This window comes from Diabrotica virgifera, chromosome 9 (genome assembly GCF_917563875.1).
Source record: "Diabrotica virgifera virgifera chromosome 9, PGI_DIABVI_V3a".
NCBI lineage: Eukaryota > Metazoa > Arthropoda > Insecta > Coleoptera > Chrysomelidae > Diabrotica > Diabrotica virgifera.
This window is the reverse complement of record NC_065451.1, coordinates 92,715,624-92,742,564: the sequence shown is the minus strand read 5'-3', so window position 1 is coordinate 92,742,564 and position 26,941 is coordinate 92,715,624. Positions and strand designations below refer to the sequence as shown.

General features: G+C 34.6%; 1 protein-coding gene across 2 annotated transcripts in view; it reads left to right on the top strand.

Moving 5' to 3' along the window:
- The window catches only part of LOC114332840 (myrosinase 1), a 36,571-nt gene extending 13,587 nt beyond the window's left edge, over positions 1 to 22,984 (top strand). Inside the window, exons 2-9 of one of the 2 annotated variants that reach the window (XM_028282618.2) lie at positions 879 to 1,139; positions 4,479 to 4,734; positions 18,033 to 18,177; positions 18,898 to 18,992; positions 19,544 to 19,837; positions 20,275 to 20,412; positions 21,750 to 21,856; positions 22,047 to 22,984. In XM_028282618.2, the coding sequence (XP_028138419.2) occupies positions 879 to 1,139; positions 4,479 to 4,734; positions 18,033 to 18,177; positions 18,898 to 18,992; positions 19,544 to 19,837; positions 20,275 to 20,412; positions 21,750 to 21,856; positions 22,047 to 22,161 (1,411 nt within the window). In that variant the 3' untranslated portion in view covers positions 22,162 to 22,984. The remainder of the gene's footprint in view (positions 1 to 878; positions 1,140 to 4,478; positions 4,735 to 18,032; positions 18,178 to 18,897; positions 18,993 to 19,543; positions 19,838 to 20,274; positions 20,413 to 21,749; positions 21,857 to 22,046) is intronic. The other variant, XM_050661050.1, reaches the window with a different exon arrangement.
- Positions 22,985 to 26,941: the final 3,957 nt, after the last annotated feature.

The following is a 26,941-nucleotide window of genomic DNA, read 5'->3' as shown; positions in this document are numbered from 1 at the left end:
ACAAATGGATGTCCAATGTACGTTGAAATCAAACGTCCAATGGACGTCGCGTAATGGACGTACATAGTACGTCCAGTTTTGGTCCATGGACGTTTGGACTTTAAATGTACGTTATATGGACGTCCATCGGACGTTGTGTGCTATATGGGCGCTTCGTTATCGAACGTATTCGCTTCATATCTGTTCAGTGTACAGATAGCGAATGATTGATAACGAAGCGAAGGGTCACAAATCGAGGTCCTGCCGCGTTTCGTTAGTCCGACAACGTAATTAATGTCCGACAGGTATATAATTTGACAAATAATGACATGATTTCGAAGTCAGTTAAATGATATAACACCCTAGGGCGTTATTTTAAAAAATAACGCCAAAGGGCATTAAATTTAAATAACTAGTTAAATACTGTCAAGTAGATAAATAATAACCTAAGTAAAACGATGGTTATCACAGTTACGTTACGACTATTGCTAGTAAATGTACTTATTTAAAAATTAATTAATTCAAAATTCATTCAAAGTTTTTGCATACAAATAATAATTTAGTCGGACATTAAACGTTGAGGGCACCACGGGTATTATAGATAATAACGCTTTCGGTAAACGTATATACGTCGGGCCATAGGCCCTCGGTATATAGACCATTGACCTCAAGCGTAATTATCCTTATAATACCCTTGGTAGATTAATAACTATAATGACGCGGGACGCGGAAACGCGTCCAACCTGTGCTCTACTTTTTTTCAGAAACTGATAGACTCACTCAAACAAAGCAGTTAAGATCATTTTTAAGACTTTTGGAATCCTCTACCAAAATGGACGATGTACTGTGGACTAAGTATTTTCAACGAAGATTAAAATAATGTTTTTTTTACATTCTAGCTTTGCTGACAATGACAGAACTTTTCCTGAAACATTTTCATTTGGAGCAGCAACAGCTGCATTCCAAATAGAAGGAGCGTGGAACGAAAATGGGAAAGGAGAAAGCATCTGGGATCGTTTCATTCATACAAATCAATCAAGAGTCGTAGATGGTAGTAACGCAGATATTGCATGTGACTCGTATCATAAATATACAGAAGATGTGGCTTTGGCTGCGAAAATGGGTTTGACACATTACAGATTTTCCATTTCTTGGTCAAGGTAAGTCTACTTACCCAGAAAGATAAATAAAAGTAAGTCTTTTCCAAAGCTAGAAACTCCGTGGTTCTGTACAGAGGTGAAAGAAAAGTGGAAGGAAAAGAAAAAAGCTTAATTGAAGTACATGCCAAATGAGACAAAATAAGCGTACGAAGATTACAAGAGAATAAAAAATGAAAGACATGTTACACCTGCGACCATTGAAATGTTTACACTTTACACCCTTACATATCTAGTAGCCGATTTTTTCCTCGTTTAAACTCACTTTTGACGTCAAAGCCACGTTAATTGCCAGTGGTGGACCTAGAATGGATTTATTAAAATTAAAAAATCAAAATAAAAGGTAAACAAGTAATTGGAGTTCGTAAGTCCTAGGTTTTCACCCAAAGTGATCGAAAGTAGAACCGGAAGTCGATATTTGAACTCTTTTACTAAACTTTCGGTCATGATTGTTTAAAAGGAAGTGACTTCAAAACCGGAACTAAATTCAATTTTTCAGTACGTTTTGATTGATATATTTCATGTACTATTTCTGCGGCTATAATATGGCACTTCCAGTTAAAATCTTTTAACCGGAAATTATATAAAAACCAAAAGTATACATTTGTTGTCGTCTTGCTAAGAAACGTCGAATAATATATCGCTTATACTATTTCGGTGACTTTAAAACGGTACTTCCAAGTGCAACTCTAAAACCGGAAGTCCGCGGTCAAATTTGTCATCTTTATTAATATCCTTGGGTTATAAGCTTTCATTCGACACCTCATTTGTCATTATATCTGTATTAATAATAGAGGAGTTATATTCGCGGACGGGCGGACAGACGGTCAGGTAGTCATGAAACCGGAAGTATACATTTGCTATTGTCTTTTTGAGGCGCGTCGAATAATATATCGCTTGTAATATTCCGGCGACTTTAAAACAGTACTTCCGGTTGTATTTCTAAAACCGGAAGTCTTAGGTCAAATTTCTCACCTCTAGTACCATTCTTAGGTTATGAGCTTTCATTCGACACTTCAATATATTGTCATTATACCTGGTATAGTGACGGAGGAGTTGTGTTCACGGACGGACAGATGGACGTGGATAATTCAACGTTTTCACATTTTTTCAAAATTGGGTGAAAACAATAAATAACAAAAAATAAATCAAAATAAATGTAAAAGTTCTCTCTTTTATATTATTTGGGACCGGCTCTGGAACATTCGATTGCGGCGACATCTAGTCTGCTAATGCTTCCACTCTATTCAGTGGAACCTTATCGAACATCGAGAACCGCCCTGATGTGTGTGGAAGCTATACCGTTCGGTAGGTGGCACCAATAGTTGTTGACTAGGTGGCTGGCAGACAGGTAACTACGTCAGGCTGGCTCCAGGGGTGGGCAAACTGGGCAGCTGCCCAAGGCGGAAAATTTTAGTAGGCAGCCAATCTTTGTCTACCAAGGTTCTATGAAGTGAGGAGGGGGCGCGCGGTCGCAGATCTTGCCCAGGGCGGCAAAATCCCTAAGGCCGAACCTGAACTACGTACCTAACAATAAGTAGACAAAACCTATCATCATCAACTCGTACTCGTCCACTGCTGGACATAGGTCTCCCTCAGCTCTTTCCATCTTTCTCTGTTTTGTGCGGCTTGCATCCAGTTGCCGACAATACGCTTCAGTTCGTCAGCCCATCTGGTTGGTGGTCGTCCTCTGTTCCGTAGTGCTTCTTCTCGTGGTCTCCACTCGAAAATACGTTTTGTTCATCGATTTTCTGACAATCTGGCGACGTGTCCTGCCCAATTCCACTTGAACGACGCGATTTTTTCGACGGCGTCCGTTGTTTTTGTTCTACGACGTATTTCTTCGTTTGGGATTCGGTCCCTCAGGGAGACACCCAACATCTGGCGCTCCATAGCCCTCTGAGTTATGCGAATCTTGTTCACTACCTTTTTTGTGAGTGTTAATGTTTCCGCTCCATAAGTGAGTACAGGCAATACACACTGGTCAAAGATTTCCTTTTCAGGCATATGGGTAAGTCCGATTTAAATACATAGCTCAGTTTACCAAACGCTGCTCAGGCTAATCCTATGCGACGTGGGAGCTCGCACGTCTGGTTATCTCTTCCGAACCGAATTTCATGTCCCAAGTACTTATAAGATACAGTCTGCTCAATATCCATTCCATCAACAACAATATTACGAGTTAGCACCAGATTAGTCATTATTTGCGTCTTGTTGATATTAATCTTTAGTCCGACCTCTAAGGAAGCCTGATATAACTTGTTCAACATTATTATTGCATCATCCATACGATCGGCTATAAGGACGATGTCATCTGCGAATCTCAAATGACTGAGCTTCTCTCTATTTATATTGATACCATATTCGTTCAGATTTGCCTTCTTAAAAGTGTGTTCTAAAAGGGTTGTGAACAGCTTTGGTGAGATGGTGTCCTTGCCGTACTCCTCGCTGCATACAGAATTTATTAGTTTGTTGATCAGAGAGTCTTATGCTACCCGTTGCATTGTGGTAGATATATTTTATCATGTTAGTGTAGCGATGGTCTATTCGGCATTCTGTCAATGCTTTTAACATTTTCTGCTGGTTTATGGTATCGAACGCTTTCTCGTTGTCCACGAATATTAGTGCCAATGGTTTGTTGTATTCCGCCGACTTCTCTATCAAGTTTTGTATTACCAGTAAGTGGTCGTTAGTGCTATATCCGGATCTAAACCCAGCTTGTTCTCTAGGCTGATATAAGTCAGACAAAACCTATAGATACAGACAATTAAATAAGATAGGGAGATTCACTAAGCTCTATGGTATTTGACCTAATCATGGACAAAGTCATGTCGAGCTTCAGTAAAGGAAATGGATACATAATGCGGAACAAGAAAATTAAAATTCTGTTTTGTATCAATTTTATTGTTTACAAAAGTTATTGTACGCTATATCAATCTATCCATGTACCTTTAACAGTATGGCCTCCACCAAATGTCAAAGTTTGGAAGTCCAAATAGTTGAAAATGGCAAGTGTGAACTTGCCGAAACGTCGTCAAAAAAATGGTTTTTCTAAAAACCAAAATTATTCAACGCGGAGTCAAACCCGGCAAACCACAGAACTCTTATACCTACCTATAGCTCCCGTGGAAATTTCAAATATAACAGAATTAATCTCTATACGGGGAGGAAATTCTACCAGACATCAGAAGGTACGAAAAACTACGATCGAAACGAAGTACGTTGTAATGCAACCTAACGTTTTTCTTTTTTCTTTAAATGTTTTCTTGTTTAGAAAGTAATCGATTATTAAGTAAAACAAACATTCAACAATATTTTGCTTATACTGAAACTCATTTTTAGATTATTGCCAACTGGTTTCATATCTCCAGTAAATCTCATAGCCATATCTTACTACCAAGATTTGATCCGTGAGCTCGAAAAGTATAAAATAGAACCTGTAGTGACGATTTACCACTGGGATTTGCCTCAAATGCTACAGGAACTAGGTGGTTGGGAAAATTCAAAAATCGTCGATTACTTCGTTGATTATGCAGATTTGGTATTTGCAAGTTTTCCATCTGTTAAACATTGGATTACATTTAATGAACCTAAACAGGTAAAGATCAATTTTTTAACAAAATACTGAAACTAATTAGTAGTTAAAATGAGTGTGGATAACGATTCAGGTAAACTGTTTACCCAGGTATGAAAATGCCAAATGGGCGAAGTTTAGGAAAATATTCCACCAACGCACCTCAGTTTACCCACCTGAATCGTCATCTTTGTGTACGTACTCTAATACATGGTGTAAAACAAAATAAAAATATACGGTTTCGTTTTGATTCAAATCGAGTCTCTTTCCATCCCCTGACACGTGTTTCTAGGTTTACCCGTTATCAAAAAGGCTTTGCAAACAGGTTGATTTGAACCAAAACGCACCGACTGGTCGGTAACTATATTTATATATTATGCCGGAGTATGATTAGTACTTATACCAATAACATGATATGGCAGTGAAGCCTGGGTCCTGAAAGAAACATCCAAAAACAAACTCGACACATTCGAAAAGAAAGAACTGAGGAGAATACTAGGACCTGTGAGAGAAAACGGAATCTTCAGAAGTCGATACAACAACGAGCTTTATCAACTCTATAAGGAAACACCCCTGTCAGACTTCATTAGAATACAAAGATTGCAATGGGCCGGACATGTGATAAGAATGGGAGAGGATAGGCTACCAAAAAAGCACTGAATGATAGAATGCAGAGAAAGAGACTGGTTGGAAAGCCAAGAAACCGCTGGGAAGACACAGTAAACAGCAACTCACAAGCCCTTTTAGGAGTCCGTGTATGGAGAAGAGCAGACACAGACAAGCAAGGGTGGAGGCAAAAAATAAAGGGGGATAAGGTTCAATTTGAGCTGTAGTGCCGTAGAAGAAGAAGATGATGATGATGATTAGAACGTTAAGAGCGTTAAATATGAGGTTGATCAACTGCTTAATATTCCCAATACTGACCTACGAATGTGAACCTTGGACCCTGAGAAATTCGGAAAGAAGAAAGATAGACGCCACTGAAATGCTCTGTTGGAGACGAATGCTAGGAATTCCTTGGACCGACCATAGGACAAATAATTCAATTTTAACACGTTGGCGGACAGAACGTCTATAGACGTCTAATTTTCATTGACGAAATGTGACAGAACGTCTGACAAAATTTGTAAAATAATGAGTTGTGACAAAAAATCGGTGTCAAAAAATGTCACGTTATATAATATACAGATGCATATTAAATATGACAATATGTCTATTGTCGTCGTCCACATGTTTACAAAAAATATTAGAAAACTCATTGTTTCCATAAACTTTAAGCGCTACTACAACAATTTCCCTATTCTACTTTGCAAAATACATTAGTGTCACATTTGCTTACATATTTGACGCACTGTCCGTCAACGTGTTAAGAGAGCTAAAAGTTAGCCAACGACTCTCTAGTAAAGTCCATCTCCAACAATTAAAATACTTTGGACTGGACATGTTATGAGAGCACACAGAAAACATGGAAAGACTCATTATACAAGGAAAGATGGAAGGCCGAAGATCTCGAGTAAGATCCCCAACAAGATGGATCGATTAAATTACAGGAATATGCAAAAGACCTATGCATGAGTTAAAAGAACTGACCAGAGACAGAGATCTTTGGAGACTGGCAATACACGACATCATGTCGACCACTACACACCTTCGGGAGGGTCAGGATTGAAGAGAGGGATGAGTAGAACGAGCTCGAACGGGGACAGATGAAATGAGTGTCGATAACGATTCAAGTAAACTGTTTACCCAGGTATAAAAATACCAATCGGGCGATGCTTAGGAAAATATATTACACCAACGCATCTGAGTATACCTATACTCGGTATTAGAGTACAAAATGATGTCGATTCAGACGGGTAAACTGAGATGCGTTGGTCGAATATTATCCTAAGCATCGCCCGATTGGCATTTTTATACCTGGGTAAACAGTTTACTTGAATTGTTATCGATGCTCATTTCATCTGTCTCCGTTAAAGGTCGTTCTAACCATACTCCGGTATAATATTTAAATATTTACCGACCAGTCGGTGCGTTTTGGTTTCGAATCAGTCTTCTTCCAAAGCCTCTTTGGTAACGGGTAAACCTAGAAACACGTGTCAGAGGATGGTAACAGACTTGAATTGAATCAAAACGAAACCGACTATTTTTATTTAATTTATAGTTAACCTTTTACGTCAAGTTTTTCTCCAGTTAGTCTAAGTTGTAGCTTCGCATTTGTTCGGATTGAATTTTTTTTCAGCATCTTGCTTGAAACGGTCCCCTTTTAACAAAATTGCATGCTGTCAAGATCAAAAAGTGGTCAAACATATTTTAAACGTTTTTTTTTTATTTTATTTTCCTAAAATAATTTTTTTGCAACGAACAAAGTTTTTTTATATTGTTTGGATCATTCCAAACAGAAAAGATCTTTAGCATTTTTTACCCTCAAAAACTACAATATGTGAAAAACTGAAAATGTCAAAGTTGCCAAGGTAGGTAGATATTATGTAAACATTTATTGATGAAATCCCAAAGAGTTTTTTGCAATACAATATCGGAAATCCCTTTGTTTTTTAATTTGCTAATCAAGCGGGCGCCACACTATTTTCAACCGTTGCATGTATATGTAATATGCGTAAATACATTAAAATAAATTACTGTCAAATAGTCAATGGGCAACATTGTGAGCATGTGCTTAATTGAATTAATTAAATTCAATTATTATTTGATTACTTGTTTTTTATAACTTTGTTATTTTTTATTATCGTGTAAATGGTAGGGAATAAAAATTTGAAATTTTGCAGTTATGTATAACTTTATCAAAATAGCTATCAAAATGACAGTGTTGTCATTTAAGAAAACCAACGATAACGTCATATCTCTAAATTGGGACACCCTGTATACATTATTATTGTATGCCAAAAATGACAATTTGAAATACTAATCGACGGCTATACGCTCTGAGCTTCGCTGGTGTCGCTCCTGGCGGATTACTAATTCAAGTTTCACCGATAATTTTTAAATTTATTATTTAATTGTTATCGCTTAATATTTACAACGCTAAAAAGTAATTCAATTGTAACAGATTTTTTTAAGATTTTGCTAATCATTTTGACGTTCTATTGATGAAATATTAATTTCTTACTTCGGATACTTTCACAATTATCGTGTAGATGTCGCTAAGATTAATAGATTAATTTATAATTACATATTACGGAACATTAAAAAAACGTAAATTCAGTATTTAAAACGTAAGTATATTTAAGGTAAAAATATATACCACAGCTTTGACCAACTAATATTTTTTATAATTAATGTTTTTAATTTTAATTTTAAATTAATCACTTTGACATTTATGTCAAATTTCCGGTAAACGTTTACAGACTTGCCACTACCGGCGCTCGCGAATTTATAAATATCCCCTCTACGTACGAGCTCACAGCGTATAAGAATTTTTCAAAAAAACAATTAGTATTTGAATTATTGAATTTATTCCAAATTACAGGCATAACTTTGTTATTTTTTATTATCTTGTAAATGGTAGAAAATAAAAATTTGATATTTTGCAGTTATGTATAACTTTACACACCCTGTCAAAATAGCTATCAAAATGATAGTGTTGCCATTTAAGAAAATCAACGATGACGTAATATCTCTAAATTGGGAAAACCTGTATACATTATTATTGTATGTCAAAAAGGACAATTTAAAATACTAATCGAAGAGTCTGAGTATTTTTCAAAAAAAACGATTAGTATTTGAGATACTGAATTTATTCCAAATTACAGACTCGCTCTGTATATGTGCGGAAAAATATTCTGATTCATTTTTTTTTCGCCATCTTGCTTGAAAAGGTTCCCTATTAACAAATTTGCATGTTGCCAGGGTCAAAAATGGGTCAAACATTTTTTAAACATTTTTTTAAACGTTAAATGTTTTCCGCATGTATATGTACGGATATTATGTATTCTTTGCGTCACGATATAAGAAATTTGACCTGACGCTGGTGGGATGTCCCTACCGATTTAGTATCATAATAAATAGTTGACGTTACTAATCCCTCAATTATCTTTGCGACGGGTGGCAATAGTTTTGGAATGGCTACTAGGGCCGTACTTTATATTATTTACAGAACTGACTCGTTACCTACCAATGCAAATAAATTATTAAAATTAAAATTTCTAGATGTATTAAAAATTTTATTTGCTGTAGACGAATTCGTTTACTCATCTGAAATTAACTTGCTTGGAATCAATTACAAACGATCACAAACAATTTTTATGTCCAATGCGCTCATTACGTGAATTTTATGGAGTTAGATTATAATGTGTTTTATATCGTTTTCACTTTAAACAAAATGGACTTCCGATAAATGCAGCTTTCTATCTTTAAATAAAAAAATTAACGAATCATTAGAAAGAGCATTAGTTAAAGATAAGATATACCTCTAATTATTATTCTATAGCTTTACACATAATTCTCGTGCTTATAGGTATTTAGGTAAAATTAAGTATCATTTATTTATCCAGAAAACATACATTATGGAACATTATGAAAGGGGGGCAAACATATTTAAGTTTGACATTTGCACATTCAGGCAGTTATTTTCTTGCATTTAGATAGAGGGTTAGATCGCGACTATTCAAGTAAAATGTCTGAAATCGGTAAAGCTAGTGCTAAGTGTAAAACACGTGTACATTTATCTGATAATGCCAAAGAAATTATTAGGAATGTTTATCAAACTGTGAAAGAAGATAATCCAAATCCAGAAGACGGTAAATTCCTCATCAAGACAACATCTCGACTGACAAGGATGCCATATACAACAGTGTGGAAAATCGTAACGAATAGAATTCAACCTCGTAAAAAGCGGAGTGACGTTTCTACATAAAAAGCAGTAAATGAAAAATACGCTGAGGTAATTAGAAGAGCAATTTACAATTTCTATTCAAAGAACCTAGTTCCAATGCTTAGTATGATCTACGATCAACTTGTTAAAGACTATTCCATTAAAGACTATTCAACTTTATCAAGATTTTTGAATCAGATTGGTTTTCGATACAAGAAAATTAATAAGCGATCATCAATAATGGATTCCCCTCGTCTAATTAAATGGAGAAATGAATATTTGGATGCTATATCTAAATTTAGATATGAAGGAAGACCGATATTTTATCTAGATGAAACATAGTTCGATACCCACGATACTGATCAAAAAGGTTGGACAGACGATTCTATTAAATGTGCACCCAATTATCCAATTAATAGAGGTCAGCAAATAATTATTCTGAACATTGGATCCAAAAATGGCTGGCTTGGAGGGGAAAGTTTTTTACTATCGGCAAAAAAACATTAAAGATTCAAAGCTGGACTACCATGAAAATATGACGAGTAGCTTGGTTAAGGAATGGTTTGAAAAGAAGGTGTTGACAAATTTGCCTCCAAAAAGTGTAATTGTAATGGATAACGCAACGTATCACAGCGAACAAATTAGAAAAATCCCCGGTGTAGGTTCGACAAAAAAACATATCTGATTCTTTGTATGACAATGATTTGTACTTTGAAGAAACATATACAAAAAAAGAAATGTTGGAAGTTCTTCACACAAAATAGTATAGTATAGTTGATCCAAAAGATGGCATAACCCAGACATCCAAAGTGAAAGTTATCCTTCAACACCAAATTGTTCTATATGGTCCACACAATGTCCAGAAAAAAGTCACACCATTTTGAGCGTCGGGTTTGGGGGGGAGAGGGGGGAGAAATCGGTAAATTCGTAGTTTTTAAGTTTTTCGCCAATATTTCTAAAACTATGCGGTTTAGCATGAACAACCTTCTATACAAAATTGTTCTACATTAAATTCTAAATAAAAAAGGCCCTATGCATAATCTTTCTAAAATGAATGGTTCCAAAGTTACGGAGGTAGTATAGTATAACTGGTCCAAAAAAAGACCTAACCCAAACATCCAAAGTAAAAGTTTTCCTCCAACACCAAAATGTTCTATATGGTCCACATATTGTTCAGTAAAAAGTTACACCATTTTGAGCGTCCGGTTTGGGAGAGATATGGGAGAGAAGCCGGTAAATTAGTAGTTTTTTTAGCTTTTTAATTGTTCTACATGAAATTTAAAACAAAAAATGTTCTATACATAATTGTTATAAAATCAACGGTTCCAGAGTTACGGAGGGTGAATAGTCGAGGTTTCCGATAATTTTTATATTTTTTGGGCAATATTTATGATATAACTATACCAAAAACCCAGACATCCAAAGTGAAAGTTATCCTCCAACACCAAATTGTTCGATATGGTCCACATAATGTTCAGAAAAAAGTCACACCATTTTGAGCGTCGGGTTTGGGGGGGAGAGGGGGGAGAAGTCGGTAAATATAAAAAGTATTGAAAACCTCCAATCTTCACCCTCCGTAACTCTGGAACCGTTAATTTTATAACAATTATGTATAGAACCTTTTCTGTTTTAAATTTTATGTAGACCATTTTTCTATAGAACATTCCTTACGCTAAAGCATAGTTTTAGAAATATTGACGAAAAACTTAAAAAAAAATTACTAATTTACCGACTTCTCCCCCATCTCCCCCCCCTCCCAAACCGGACGCTCAAAATGGTGTAACTTTTTACTGACCAATACGTGGACCATATAGAACAATTTGGTGTTGAAGGAAAACTTTTACTTTGGATGTCTAGGTTAGGCCTTTTTTGGACCAATTATACTATACTACCTCCGTAACTTTGGAACCGTTCATTTTAGAAGGGTTATGCATGGGCCTTTTTTATTTCAAATTTAATGTAGAACAATTTTGTGTAGAGGGTTGTTCATGCTAAACCGCTTAGTTTTAGAAATATTGACGAAAAACGTAAAAAACTACGAATTTGCAGATTTCTCCCCCCCCCCCCCCCCCCCCAAACCGGACGCTCAAAATGGTGTGACTTTTTTCTGAACATTATGTGGACCATATAGAACAATTTGGTGTTGGAGGATAACTTCACTTTGGATGTCTGGGTTTGGGTCTAACTATACCATACTGAAAGTGTTTGAGAAACAATTTGTTATAGACGAATTAGCCAAACGTGATGGTCATAATGTATTGCGATTACTTCCTTACTACTGTGTCTTCAACCCCATTGAATTAATCTGGAGCCAACTTAAGGAAAGTTTACGGCGAAACAACTGCTCTCCCAAATTTAGTAGCGAATCGGTGTCACATGTTGTAGAAGAAATAAAAAAGATTTTCCCAACACTGTGGCAAAATTGTGTTTCACATGTTATAAAAACGGAAGATCATTACAGAGCATTAACCTCACATATTAAACCAATAATTATAACATTAGATAACAATTCTAGTGAAGATGACAGCGATAGTGACATAGAGTTGTAATTTGTATTTATTTTTTTCCGTCTAAACTTCAAATTTTATTTTTCTATGTTATTTTTTATTATGTTATCTTTTTTAATTCTGATTTTTGCTACCACTCTTTTAATCTTTTATTGTTATTATCATTAATTCCCTTAATTTCTTTAATTTGTTCATTTCTCTTATTTCATTGTACATAATAATATACCTATAACTACATAGATATAAATACGTAATAAATATAATGATATGATACTTAAATTTATATTTATTATTCCAACCCCATTAAAACATTATATCTACTTGAAGACTTGAATTTTTTTTGTTAAGGGGATGGGTACGAACTTTCGGCTTTAAGCCGTTACGTTATTACCGAGGGCCGAAAGTCCCTGAAAACTTCTATATTGTTTATTTTAATTAGTTACAGGGGTGAAAAACTAAGAGAAAATTTAGTGTGATTTTTAATTTCAAATATCTCATTCAAAAGAAACTTTTAATTCATTCCAAGGGACTTTCGGCCCTCGGTAATAAAGTAATTTTTCATTCTGCGTTTAAATTTTTCAAAAATACTTACATATTAGTTTTCTCAGGATTCGAAAAAAATGATTACATTTAAAACACATTGAAAATTTTGACAGGAGTCAAAATTTTGCATTTTGTCCCTTTCCCCTTAATTTTAGCGAATCCGCTCCTGGAGGGTTTGTTGTTTGTTATTATGATACTAAATCGGTAAGGACATCCCACCAGCAGCGCCAGGCCAAATTTCTTATATCTTGACGCAAAGAATATGTACTTTGTACTTACATGCAACAGTTGAAAATAGTGTCGCGACCGCTTGATTAGCAATTAAAAAATAAAGGGGTTTTCGATATTGTATTGCAAAAAGCTCTTCGGGAGTTCATCAACCGATGTTCATAGAATATATACGCACCTTAGTAACATTGAAATTTTCAGGTTTTCACATAGTTTTTGAGAGTTAAAAATGGCCGATTTTTCGAACCCGCTTATTAGAGTACCGGTTATAAAAATATTCCGGTTTATGGAATATAAATTCCAGGTTCCGAAACTTTTCCATTTACTTCTTAATAAATTTATCCGTTTATTGGAATACGTATTAATAAAACAATACCTCTTATTAGAATATTTTTCAGGTCAACGAATAAATTTTTACCTACAATTTCGAATTTCCTAAAAATTTAAATTATGTCTTGTATTATGGTTTCTCGCCAAGTGCTTTGAAGGCCTGTAGTGCTGTTTTATTTATACTATTTTGGTTTGTCAGATAGGCAATACTTTATTGCGTTGTTATGAGTACCAATTCAATCGTTTACCAATAAATTCAGTCGTACAATAATTTTCTTTGTGTACAAACTATACATATTGCCACCCACTTATCTGTTTTAAAATTTTTAAGAAACAGTTCGCCCATCCTAATTGCTTGTAAAGTTATAAAACGTTTTCGGGATGGCCAAACGAGAAACTACGGACGTGTTGGTATAAATTTGTCTTCTGCAGAGCCTCCTTGACAACGTGTAGACCTAGAAATAGTACTATCGGGAGATGGCAAGAGACAAATTTGATTCAAAACGAAACAGTAGATTTTCTATTTTTACTAATGCCATACTCTGTATTAGAGTACAAAGACTCGATTCATACTGGTTCTCTGAACCGGAAATTGGAATATTTTCCTAGCGGTGCCTTTTAGTATTGTCATACCTGGGTTGAACAAAGAACTTGAATCCAGTTGACATTAATTTCATTTTAATATTTCTAGCTTTTAGCCAATCTCTAATAAGGCGCATTTTCTATGTTAGGAGGTAGATTACTTAACAATTCTAACCACTTTTTGTAGTTGACAAAATTTGTAGTTGGTCTGTTTGGTTGTACGGGTTTTTATAGCCCACTTTTCGTTCCATTAGTCCAATCATTATTGAGACTATAGCTTGAAAGTATATACGTTTCATCAGTAAAGGCAAAAAAATGTTTCGTTCCTAATTTGTTTAATCTTTCTTAAATACTGTAATCGTAAGTGTCTTATGTCATGTTTTGCCATCAAAAGTTTTCGATTATTTCCTGTTTTTTTAAGGAACCTGATATTACTACTTTCCAAACCCATACTTTCTTTGTCTAATTTATAATCAAACTCTTCAACAAACTATTATCAATTTTATTTATGTGGGTACTTGTTTTTCAGTTATATAAAAATTAATAATTTGCCGACGTAACAGACCTTGTTCAACTGTTTGTAATTTTATTTTTGAAGAATTTTTCCGGCTCTTTGCATGGTTTTCGATGCTACACATAGAAACTTCTGAAAATGAAGCCCACAAATCACAGACTTACTATTCTTTTTATTAGATTATTTATCACATTACCTGTTATACTAGCCACACGCTCTTATACTTTTTTAAAATCAATAATAGGTTTATCAGCAGCTGCTTCTCGAAGAAAATTTTAGCACAGAGTGCATTATTTCACGAGCTCGAGCATTCAAAAATTTTCACTTCACATTACACTATTTGATCCATTTTTCGATTAAATCAACAATTACAAGTAGACAAGGCGGAAACGGCGGGTTCGTTGGGAAAAATATTCCCATGAGATATGTTTGCATGATTACATTCGTGAGACATCCCAGAATAAGGTTCAAGAAGTCGCCCACGAGAAAAGTGGGCCAATTTTTTTTTAACAATTTTTTTTTAATCAAATTGCAAAAATCATAATTTTTGGCCCGGACTAATTTTTTTTAGGTTTTTTGGACCATTCTGGACAAAAAAGGTCTCTTATAATTTTCTCTAAAGTGGATCTTTTTCGAGTTATAAGCTAGTTAAAATTTGAAAAACGCGAAAATAGCCATTTTTAAGACTTAGTAACTCAGTCAAAAATTATTATTTTGAAAGTCAGAAAGTGACTAAATCAAAGTTTAAAGTCGCCGTTACATGATCCTGAATAAATCTGTGTCATTAATTTACTACTAAGCTGCTATTTTTAATTAATAACAATGAGTGGTTAGATCGTATTGACGCTGCTGTAAATGTGAGTGCGAGTAAGATGCACAATTGGACTGCTGGAATGGCTTCTCTCTCGCACTCAGCATTTACAGCCCCGCACACGTGCATGGCGCTTATTATTATTACTTAAAAATTACAGCTTAGTAATAAAATAATGACAAAAATTTCTTCAGGATCTTGTAGGGGAGGCTTTAAATTTGATTTAGTCATATATTGACTTTCATAATAATAACTTTTAACCGAGTTATTAAGCCTTGAAAATCGCCATTTTTCGTTTTTTTCAATTTTAAATTGCTTATAAGTCAAAAACGATCAACTTTAGAGAAAAATTATAAGAGACCTTTTTTGTCCAGAATGGTCCAAAAAATTAAAGAAAAAATTGTTCGGGCCAAAAATATTGATTCTTTCAATTTGATTAAAAAAAAATTGTTAAAAAAAAATTGGCCCACTTTTCACGTGGGCGACTTCTTGAACCTTATTCTGGGATGTCTCACGAATGTGATTATGCAAAAAATCTCATGGGAATATTTTTCCCTTCAAACCCGCCGTTTTCGCCTTGTCTAAAGATTTAAAATCACTGTTATTAAAAATTGAGATTTTACGCAAAACTTGTCAACGTCGCCAAAATCAATCACAGTGAAACCAAAGAATATACAGGGTGTTTCATTAATAATTGTCCATATAGTAACTGGAGAAACATTAGCACAAAATACGAAGATTTAACCTAAAACACTTAAATAAAATGTGGTTCCTTACTGAGTTACAAGGTGTTTTATGGTGTTACTATTCGACATATCCTTTTCATACTTGGCAGAAAGTATGTGTACTGTACAAGATACTAAATTAAGTTAGACAAATGTTTATGGCTATTACCAGAGGCGTACGACGGGGGAAAGTGAATGGATGACCCTTTCCAAATTCTACGGCACTGGCGAAATTGCTATTTTAGTTCAATTTTTGGATTCTCCAATACTTTCCATGAAAATAATATACTCTTAATTCGTAACGATAAAGTCATTAGTTTTCGAGATATTTGAAGTTAAAAATGAAACGACACAGTTATTTTGATCAGTGTATTGTGTCGCTTCATTTTTAATTTCAAATATCTCGAAAACTAATAATTTTATCGTTACGAATGAAGAGTATGTTATTTACATAAAAAGTATTGCAAAATCAAAAAATTACACTAAAATAACAATTTCTTCAGTGGCGTAGAATTTGGGAAGGGTCAACCAGCCACTATCCCCTGTCGTACGCCTCTGGTAGTAGCTAGAAACGTTTATTTATCTTAATTTAGTAGGGTGTACAGTACCTACACTTTTTGCCAAGTATGATACGGATACGCCAAATAGTTTTAAAGTACTGGGTACAAATAATTTTTAAATTTTAATCATATGAATCATATCATAAATTAATCAAAATAACTGTGCCGTTTCATATTTAACTTCAAATATCTCGAAAACTAATGACTTTATCGTTACCAATGAAGAGTATATTATTTACGTAGAAAGTATTGTAGAATCGAAAAATGGCACTAAAATAGTAATTCCTCCAGTGGCGCAGAATTTGAGAAGGGTCAACCATTCACCATCCCCTGTCGTACGCCTCTGGTAGTAGCTAGAAACGTTTTTTATCATAATTTAGTAGAGTGTCTAGTAGTCGCACTTTCTGTCAAGTATGAAAAGGATACGTCGAATAGTTTTAAAATGTTGAGCAAAAATAATTTTTAAATTTTTAGATAAAACACCCTGTAACTTAGTAAGGAACTACATTTTATTAAGTGTTATAGGTTAAATCTTCATATTTTGTGCTAAGGTTTCTCCAGTTACTATATGGACAATTATGAATGAAACACCCTGTATAGACGTTAATAGAAGGGTACTGCCCTGTAACGTTTCAGCATAGGATTTTGTGTTCCTACTGAGTAGGTGCATGTGGCCTGACAACGACTACGGTATTTTCAAAGGACGAATAGGTAGGAGAAGTATATTTATATTCTTTGGTGAAACTATCCACATAAACAACTAAGCAGTTCTCGATCAACTGAGCGCTCTGTGCCGTAATTTAAAATTTGCTAGTGCGCACACTATGTTCACTTGTTCACATCTGTTCCTATTCTGCTTCACCTGCATCAGTTGAGGTGGACGTGGTAGACAGCATTACTTTTTTATATAGCTGCAGCAACCATATTATAAATTGGCAACAAAATATAGCACAAACCTGGAGTCAGAAATATACCTTTCTTTACTTTTTCAAGTCTGGATCTGACTACACTTTTTCTGCCTAGTACCGTACTACGCCTACACCCTTTGAATTTGGTAGTCATAAATCATAAAGGGTGCACTGTGATGGTCAAAGTCTGCATACTCTCAGCTGCTCCACATTCAGTAGTTCCCCACATTCACAAAATGCGTTGTTATCGGTGTTTATACTTTATTTCATGAGGTTCTATACGGTTGAGTATGTGAGGTGCTTATGTGGTTTAGTGTCCATTAGGTTCTCCAGTCCAGGTTCATTTCATTAGATAGTTCTAGATGTAGGGAGAATAGTTCGGGTGGTTCGACGCTGACGTTTCTCATAAATATTTTCTTTGATTTATGCTGGCTGGTTCCTAGTGGTTCGTCAAATCCGTATAACTGGTGCCTCTCATCTAAAGTTTGCCTGAACTGCTCCATATATTGCAAGGCACATCTACGGTCTTCTGGTGATGCGAATCCTGCTGTCCGGTATAGTAGGGATATAGGGGTAGATTTCTTACAGCCGGTAGTTATTCTAGATGTTTCATTTAATGCAGTGGGGACTTGTCGGGCGTGTCTAGATCTACCCTACACATGATAAGCATATATACGGTATAAGCATGTTCTCCTGCTGAGAAACATAAGACCTCAGCTGTTGACTTTTTGTGAACTAGTAGTAACCTTTTGTGTTGTACTCTGACAGTGAAGATTTAATTTTTAGGTGTGTCGAAGTGGATATGGTAAAGGTAACATGGCTCCTGGTATAGCACGAAGTGGAACAGCTGACTACATGTGCAGCTATCACGTCATTAAAGCACATGCCGCTGCATATCACAAATATCAAGACCGCTATAAATCTCTTGGAGGTAGGTCTCATTACTACAATTGTTGCTTTCTTTTCTTTTTCTTGGCTAGCTTTAGAGCTCGGAGGGAGTCTTCGCCGCATCTACTATAGCCCTCCATATTCTACGATCTTGCGCCTCCATTTCCAATTGTTGTACCCTAATCCTAGATAAATCAGATTCATCATCATCCTTTCATCTTTTCTACTATGGCCTAATGATCTACCATTTGGTCTCTTAAAAAATAGTGTTTTTAACACTCTGTCTTCCTCTGATCTTATCACATGACCTGCCCATTTTATCCTGTTAGCATTTATATATCTGACGATGTCTTCAGAACCATACAGAGTCACAAATTCAGAATTACGGCGCTTTCTTCACTCTGCTGTCAATTCATTTCTTTGAGGGCCAAATATCATTCTAAGAACCTTTCTTTCAAATACCGGCAGTTTATATATTTCCTGTTGATATACTTCCATAATGTGACAACTGGGCGAATAATTGACATGTCATATATCCATAGATATAATCTTAATTGAGGTTGTGTTTTTAGCAGCTTAGATAGATCTTAATAATAATGGTATGGTATGGTATGGTATGGGGTAAAATGCATCTATTCACCGCAGCTATTCTGGCTGAGACCTCCTTTTCTATGTGATTGTCAACTGTAATTACCGTACCCAGATATTTAACCTCTTTTACTACTAATCGTTGCTTTGCTGTATGTATTATCTTATTTTGTAGGAAAAATTACTATGGCTCTAGATGGCGTTTGGAGTATACCGTATTGGGATAATGAAGAAGATCGACAAGCCGCAGAGCGCCAGCTAAATTTTGAGGTATTTTGATATGAATTATTGCAGTTTCTCACAACACTTATTTATAGTAGTAATATTCCTAGACAGGCATATATGCTGTGTAGTATAAGCTGATGTGGTTGAAGCAGAAGATGGTTTTCTTCCAGTTTTCTTTTAACACAAGTTATTTTATCAATAGCTGCTTGCAAAAAATAAAAACGGATTGCGAAGAGAGCACAAAGGAGGGCTACAGAAAATAAGTACAATGATTATTTTAGCCCTCCTTTGTATAAATATCCGGGACTCGAAGGAAGGACCATGAATAAAAACTGGAACATTGCTATTAAATGGACTGTATATTAGGGTGGATCTCTTTTCATGATTTCAATGGTTAAAATGACTTTAAGTAAAGTACTAATTTATATGTAATAAATAAACATACATTGTAAAATGCAAATAAATCAGTACCTTAAGTTATTTTAACCAGTGGAAATACGAACAAAAGAATACCAGTTTTTTTATTCATGGTCCTTCCAGCCGGACAAGCAAAAAGGATATATATTTTTCATTAAATGAGTTTTGTTAACTTTTAGTTTGGATTATATGCTCATCCAATCTTCTTTGGCGACTGGCCGCAAGTGGTAAAGGACAGAGTTAATTATCGTAGCAAAATGGAGAACTATCCTGAATCTCGTTTACCAGAGTTTACAGCCGAAGAAATGAAGTACATTAATAGAACTGCTGACTATGTTGCTTTTAATTTTTACAATACAAAGTTAATTAAAGATATAGATGAAGCTTCTTTTGATATTACCTCTTTTGATAACGACTTAAGAGTAAAAGATGATGTGGATCCTCGTTGGACTATTGCGATGGACGGTAATACAGTAAGTATCTACCCCAAGTTGAAGCGAAAGTTTTTTATAATACTGCATTATTATTAACCATTTAGAATACTCTGGAAATAACATACATTCGTAGATGTAGTTATAATAAACTGGATGTAGAAATAAATGACAATAAGTGAAGCTTATTTTTTAAAGTTTAATGCGCGTGTTGTCCGCTAGGTGAATATAAATAAGGGGGCAAAACATGTAAGCAATATTTGAAATTTTACTTGCTTCCCGTGATATTTACATGAAATTTTGTGAGAGCGATTTTATAGAGTTTAAAGTATACCTAATAATATACCATATAAGCTCCAGGTCGAATAATAACCTGTTTTACTTAATCGAGTGTATTTTTAAATCATCGTTGGGTAACAAATAGCTTTTGTAGAAGGGAAAACTTTTTTATTAAATCTAAACTGTGTTTTTAATTTCAGATATATCCCCAAGGGTTAAGATCATACCTGAAATGGATCTCAGAAAATTACAACAGTCCCGAAATTATAATTACTGAAAATGGCATAGCTGATAATGGTACTAGCCTAGAAGATAGTGAAAGAATATCATATTTATCGGTAAGTAGCGATATCATGTATTACTGTATGAATGTGAAACCTGGATCATGAAGGTTAACATGATGAACAAATTAGAAGCCTTCGAGATGTGGCCATGTCGTAGAATACTCAGAATATCTTGGGTTCAACGCATTTCAAACAGAGAAGTCTTAAACAGAGTAGGTCAAGGCGAAGGACTTAATTAATCAAGATGATAAAAAAGAGAAAACATGAATATCTCGGGCATATAATGAGAGGTAACAGACACAGGATGCTGTAGTTAATACTCAATGGAAAAATCGACGGAAAAAGAGGAATTGGAAGGAAGAAATATTCATGGCTCCGAAACCTTCGTCAACGGACTGGCTTATCAGCAGATCAACTATTACATATGCCGCACAAGATCGAGAACGATATCGGCAAATTGTCATGGAAGCTACCCACGGCTAAAATTTGGGCACGGTACTTAAAGAAGAAGAAGCGATATCATTTCCCGAAACTCATTTAGACAGAGCAGTTCAGACAAAAAATTTTGTCAACAGAGACTGTATGACAGTTGGCGGATGACGTATGACATGACAGTTAACCTGTGACGTTTTACCGTTGGTGTTTGATAGATGAAGTCTGAATGTTTTAACGAAACAAATGAAAAAAGACAAATTGACAAATGCGACCTATCACACTTGCCCGCCTGTCACCTCTTCACATGCCCGTGACATCCGTGGGGATCGAGGCTTGTAACATCAGAATGGAAATTCTGATGGTGTCTTTAGTAATCTATACTCTTCTCAGAAAAAGGTATATCATTGTAATTTCAAATTCCGTCAATGATTATCATTGCTTGAAAATTTCCGGAAAGTCAATATTGATTAATCGATTTTCACAGACCACAGTGATCGTCTTGTATTATAGTTGTCTGTATTGTAGTTTTGTTTGTATTGTAATGAGAATTAAACTCACTATTTAGTTTAGTTATACTATTCATTTATTATTTGTACAAAATTAGTCTTAAAACTAACTCTACATACATAACGGAAACCAGCCTTCCTCCACTTTAATAATAAAATTAGGGACAATTCAGGTAAACAGTCGAAGAGCCAAAGGTAGATCATTCCTCCGGATCTCGAGCTTATCTTTTGAATTAACGAGTAGTATATAATTAAGTTTTCCTATAGATAGTAATTTTTCCCTTTCACGTATATTATACGTATAACGAATTATATCTTAACAAAATAGATATGCCTGGGAAGGTGGTTATATTTTTATCTGAAAGTCTGATATTCGTAAAGTCAGATCCGCTGAAGAAATATGACATGTCTTCGACATATCGACGTATATTTTTAATAAAAATTTTCTAGGACTACCTAAATGCTGTTTTGGATTCTATTTATGAAGATAAAGTTAATGTTACTGGTTACACAATGTGGAGTTTACTGGATAATTTTGAATGGACTTCAGGATACAGGTAACTTTTGAATCATTTATTTGATTGGTTTTATTCCTAATTGAGTCTCGACACCAAGTTTTCTCTGTAAATAAAACTTCGAATTCATTTGTTTTATCTTCACATTTATTTGTGTATAAATTTTTTAATAAATAACTATTCTACCATATTCATTTAGGTACTTATATTTAGCTTTGTTAATTTCTTGCAGCATGCGTTTTGGATTTTACTCTGTAGATTTTGAAGACAGCAACCGCACAAGAGCAGCGAAAACATCTGTAGATTATTACAGTCAAATAATTAAAAATAGGAAAATTCCCGAATAGAAAAAATCAAATTTGAATCAGAGCTATTAATAGCTCTGTTAAGAGTACATGGCTTTTATTGTATGGTATTCTACAGTTCGTACAATATAGATACCGTTCCACGTCATCCGCGTAATGGCACGTGACGTCACATGATGCCAACACGAAATATTTAAGTCGTAGGTGTGTTCCTTTTTGGAATCGTTTAGGTGAGTACACTGGAATTACAGCCACAAGACATATTTCATTATATACGCATAGAAATAATATTGGAAGATTTCTATTAATGTAACTTGTAATTAGTTGTAATTTGTTTCATTTAATTTGTATAAGTGGAATACAAAGCGTTTTATAAAGCACACTTGTTCGGATTACACTCTAACTGCGATCGAACAGAGGTGACATGTTGGCACAAATTGGTAACATGTATTTTACAGTGGCGATATTGACACTTCAGATGTGTTTTTATTCTAGGCTATAAGTATTTGTTTTATTATATTTATTGTTTTTATTATTAACTTTAACGTAAGATTATAATTTAATTCTTGTTTTCTATTTTCAATGTTTTTATTTATTTACATTGAATATTAATTTGTTATGTTGTATAATCCACTTCGCAACAATTAGGAATGTGATATATTTTATTTAAAATGAATTCAAGAATTTTTTGTAATTGGGCAACAATGTTAATTTAGATCTCTGACCTAGATAATGACGTGCAACGGTATGTATATTGTACGGACTGTATTGATGTAAGTATTAATCTATTAGAAAACATTGTAACTTTTGTATTCTTTAATTAAAATTTATAGAGCACACACTATTACACCAATTGTTGATTTTATATGTATTTTTTATTTCCTTGTTAGAAGGTCTTACATGTTTAACATTCTTACTACTTTCTGGCAGATCTTCTTTTACCAGAAGCTCATCTATTGCTTGTGCAATTGAATTTGCATCCAAAGCTTTCAGCTCAGCACATCCGAGGAATACTTCGTCGACTCCGTTAGATTTATTATCAAATTATCGCAACCCAACGGATAGTTGTTCAGTACAAACGATATATAGACCTGGATCCCGCGTATGAAAAAAAAGTTGATTAATAGCAAGCTGATAATTTGTTAATAACTAAAAGATATCTAGTCGGACAAACTTTGATGTACGGGAACACTGGAACAGGGAAAGATTTAATTGTGGAACAGAATAAAAATTTGGAACGTCAGATTACGAAAACGTCCCATGTATTTGACGTCCCCAAAATCAGACTGCTATTACTAACCAACATGATTCCAGTCATTTGACATGTTTTTCGTGTTCCACTCATTAAAATGGCCATTTGGTGATAAACTTCAGTCTGATTTTTGCATGAGAGTTTAATGAAATGGTAACAAATCAAATCTTAAATGGGTAATAAATCAATTGGAAGTTCTGTCCGACAAAATACATGGAACGTTTTCGTAGGCTGACGTGCCAAATTTTTAACCTGTTCCACAAATAAAACTTCCCCTGTTCCAGCGTTCCCATACATCAAAGTTTGTCCGACTAGACACCGTTAAGCTTTAACAAATTTTCAGCTTGCTACTAATCAACTTTTTTTTGGTACGCGGAATCCAGCACTAATATTGGACTTTACTAATTGTCTACCCTTATACATATTACAGCAACATTCACAAAAATATTGAAATAAGTTACAACCACTTACCGGAAAAATTTTCTAATATCCATGTATGTAGGCTAAAGAATCCTGGCTCTTTCCTTAATCAAGTCGTTCCTGATCCTGTCCCTTCTAATCTTACCCAGCATCCACCGTAACATTTTCGTTTCAACTACATCCATCTTCTTTTCCTGAATCTTCTTTATAGACCGCACTTCACCGTCGTTCTCCAACGCAGGTCTCACTACACCCTTGTATATTTTTCCTTTCAGTTCTTTATCGATTTTTCGATAACAGGGTACCCGGCTTATTAGTTTTCTTCTTCTTCTTCTTCTTTCTCTTTATAAGCAATTCTGCTTGTTCATTGGCGGATTGATACATCTATGGAAGTTTGTCCACTTCATATTTTGCGCGGTCGGTCGATACTTCTTCTACCGATTGGTGATTTATCTCTTGCTATTTTAACCACACGTGTTTTCCCCATTCTGGTTATGTGGTTATTCCATTCTTTTTCTGTTTAGTCTCCATTCGTTTATACACTGTACGTTACATTGTCTTCTAATGTCTTCACTACTCTTTCGATATCTCAGCGTATTTCCTGTAATTCTTCTCAGTACTCTCATATCTGCCGTCTCTATTAGTGTTTGTGTTGTGGCTGTATCGGGTCTTGTTTCTGATGCATATGTCATTATTGGTCTTACACTGGCTTTATAAATTCTTGACTTCATCTCAGTGTTAATATGTCGGTTTCGCCATATAGTGTTATTAAGGCATCCTGCCGGTCTATTTGCTTTTTGTACTTGATTTATCACTTCTTTGTCCAGGTCTCCGTAACGACCGTAACTTGACAACGTAATTCCAAGGTATTTTACTTCCATTACTTGTTCAATACTGATACCATCAATTTATATTTTACATCTGATTAGTTCTTTACTTTACTATTGTTTTAGTTTTCTGGGATGAAATTGTCACACTGAATTCTTTTGCTCTTATGTTAAATCTGTGGACTAATCTTTGTAGAATATCTTCATCTTGGGCTATGAATATTGCGTCGTCTGCGTGGGGTATTCCCATCTCGGCTCACTATAATCCTTTAGTCCTTTATGATAGACCAGGTACATTTTAAAAACCCCCAGGTCGGCTCGAAGATTAACAGGTAGGTATTATACCCCATTAGTAAGTATAATAATAATTTTATCTTGGAATTATAGATTAGGGAAAATTTCTTATTAACATAGAAAAACATCCTACCCTCAATATCCCTTCCTTCAATATTGTACAGAAATTTTGGGTTCTTTACGAATTTAAGAAACAAGTTTTGGGTTCTTTACGAATTTAAGAAACAGTTTCTCTTGGTTGGAAATGTTGGCCGTGGAATCGGTTTCGCTACTGATACATAGGATAAAGCTTGGGTAGATGTTTGAAACATATTGATTGTTTGGGTATCTGCAACGCCACTGCCCATGTAGTCAAAAGGAATTACGTTTTTATCTTGAAATTATACCTAATTTAGCTTCTATGTATTAATACATAGAAGCATTACATACATAGAAGCATAATTACAATGCATTGCAATGAATACAACAATAATATATTATGGCAACTTGAATATGTTAAAATATTATCACATTATAATTTTTAATATTAGTTTTTATTTTTATTGGGCTTTGTATAATTATATATCTATTTAATAAAGTTATTCTACAAATGTATTTTTTTCCATTGAAATGTAAAATTATTTGATAGTAACAATTAATATCCCATGAGCCGAGCTGGTATATTTTAGATCGGGCAGATTTAATATTTGCGCCGACTTGGGACATATTTAAAAGACCTACCTGTTTCTTGGGCCGAGATAGGCACTGCCCGTCTGCGTAGCAGAGTATTTTTACTTCTTTGTTTCCCATTCTATATCCTCTTCCTTTGTTCACGTTTTTGGTGATTTCATCCATGATTAAGTTAAAGAGCATAGGACTCAATGAGTCTCCCTATCTTATTCCGCTGCCTATATTTATAGATTCTGTAAGTTGTCCATCTATTCTGACTTCCATTTTGTTGTTTTGGTAGACGTTTTCAATAGTTTTTATGATATCTATGGGGACTTATCTATTATTATACAGAAGATGGATTACATATTTGAGTCTTACTCTGTCAAATGATTTGTTCAGGTCAATCAGATATAGAAATGCTGGTCTATTATACTGTAGTGATTTCTCAGTAATTTGCTTTATAATCAATATTGCATCTGTAGACGATCTTTCAGTATGAAAACTCCGTTGTTCATCTGCTAAACTATCCTCTGACTCATTGGGCATTGTAAAATTTTAGTTGTAAGTATTTGGGGTAGTATTTAACAAGTTGATACCTCTGTAGTTTTCTGGCTGCTTTTTATCTCCTTTTTTGAATAGTAGACTTTGTTCGCTCGTTCTCCATTCTTCCGGTATTTTATTGTGTTTTATGATTTTGTTAATTAATGTTGTTAATTGTTCTGTCATTGCTGCTCCACAATATTTCAGTATTTTGTTTGCGATTCCATCCTTACCTGAAGCTTTTCTGTTCTTCAGCTTTTCAAGTGTTTTTCGAACTTTCTGTGTACTTATATTAACATCTTCATTTGTGGTAATTTCTGGTGTTTCCGATTCTAGCACCATTTGTTATTCCTCTGCAAAGAGCTTTCTTAGATAGTCAATCCATGTATCCTTTTCTATGTGCTTTGGTTCTATTAGTTCCTTTACCTCCGTGCTTTGACCTCTCATAAAGCGCCATATTTTTTTTTGGAGACCATAAAAATCATGTTCAATTTCTTTAGAAAAACGTTCCCAGTGATCGTTTTTAATTCTTCTTACGACTGAATGTGTTTCGTTTCTTATTGTCTTATAATTATTGTATGCCTCTTGTGTCGTAGGTGTCATGTATTTAGGTAAGCTTTTTTCTTCTCTTTACATTTTTCTCTCACTGCTGTACAAAACCATGGAGTTCTTCGCTTTGGAAGCTATTTATTTTTTTGTGAGGGAAAAATGTATTGTTAATACGTATTTTATTTATGCTGCAGAGATCCATCAGGTATCCGTTTTTATTTCTGATATTTTCATTATATCGCTGTTTTATTCCCGGAACTGTGTCATTGCCAACACGGACATTAAAATC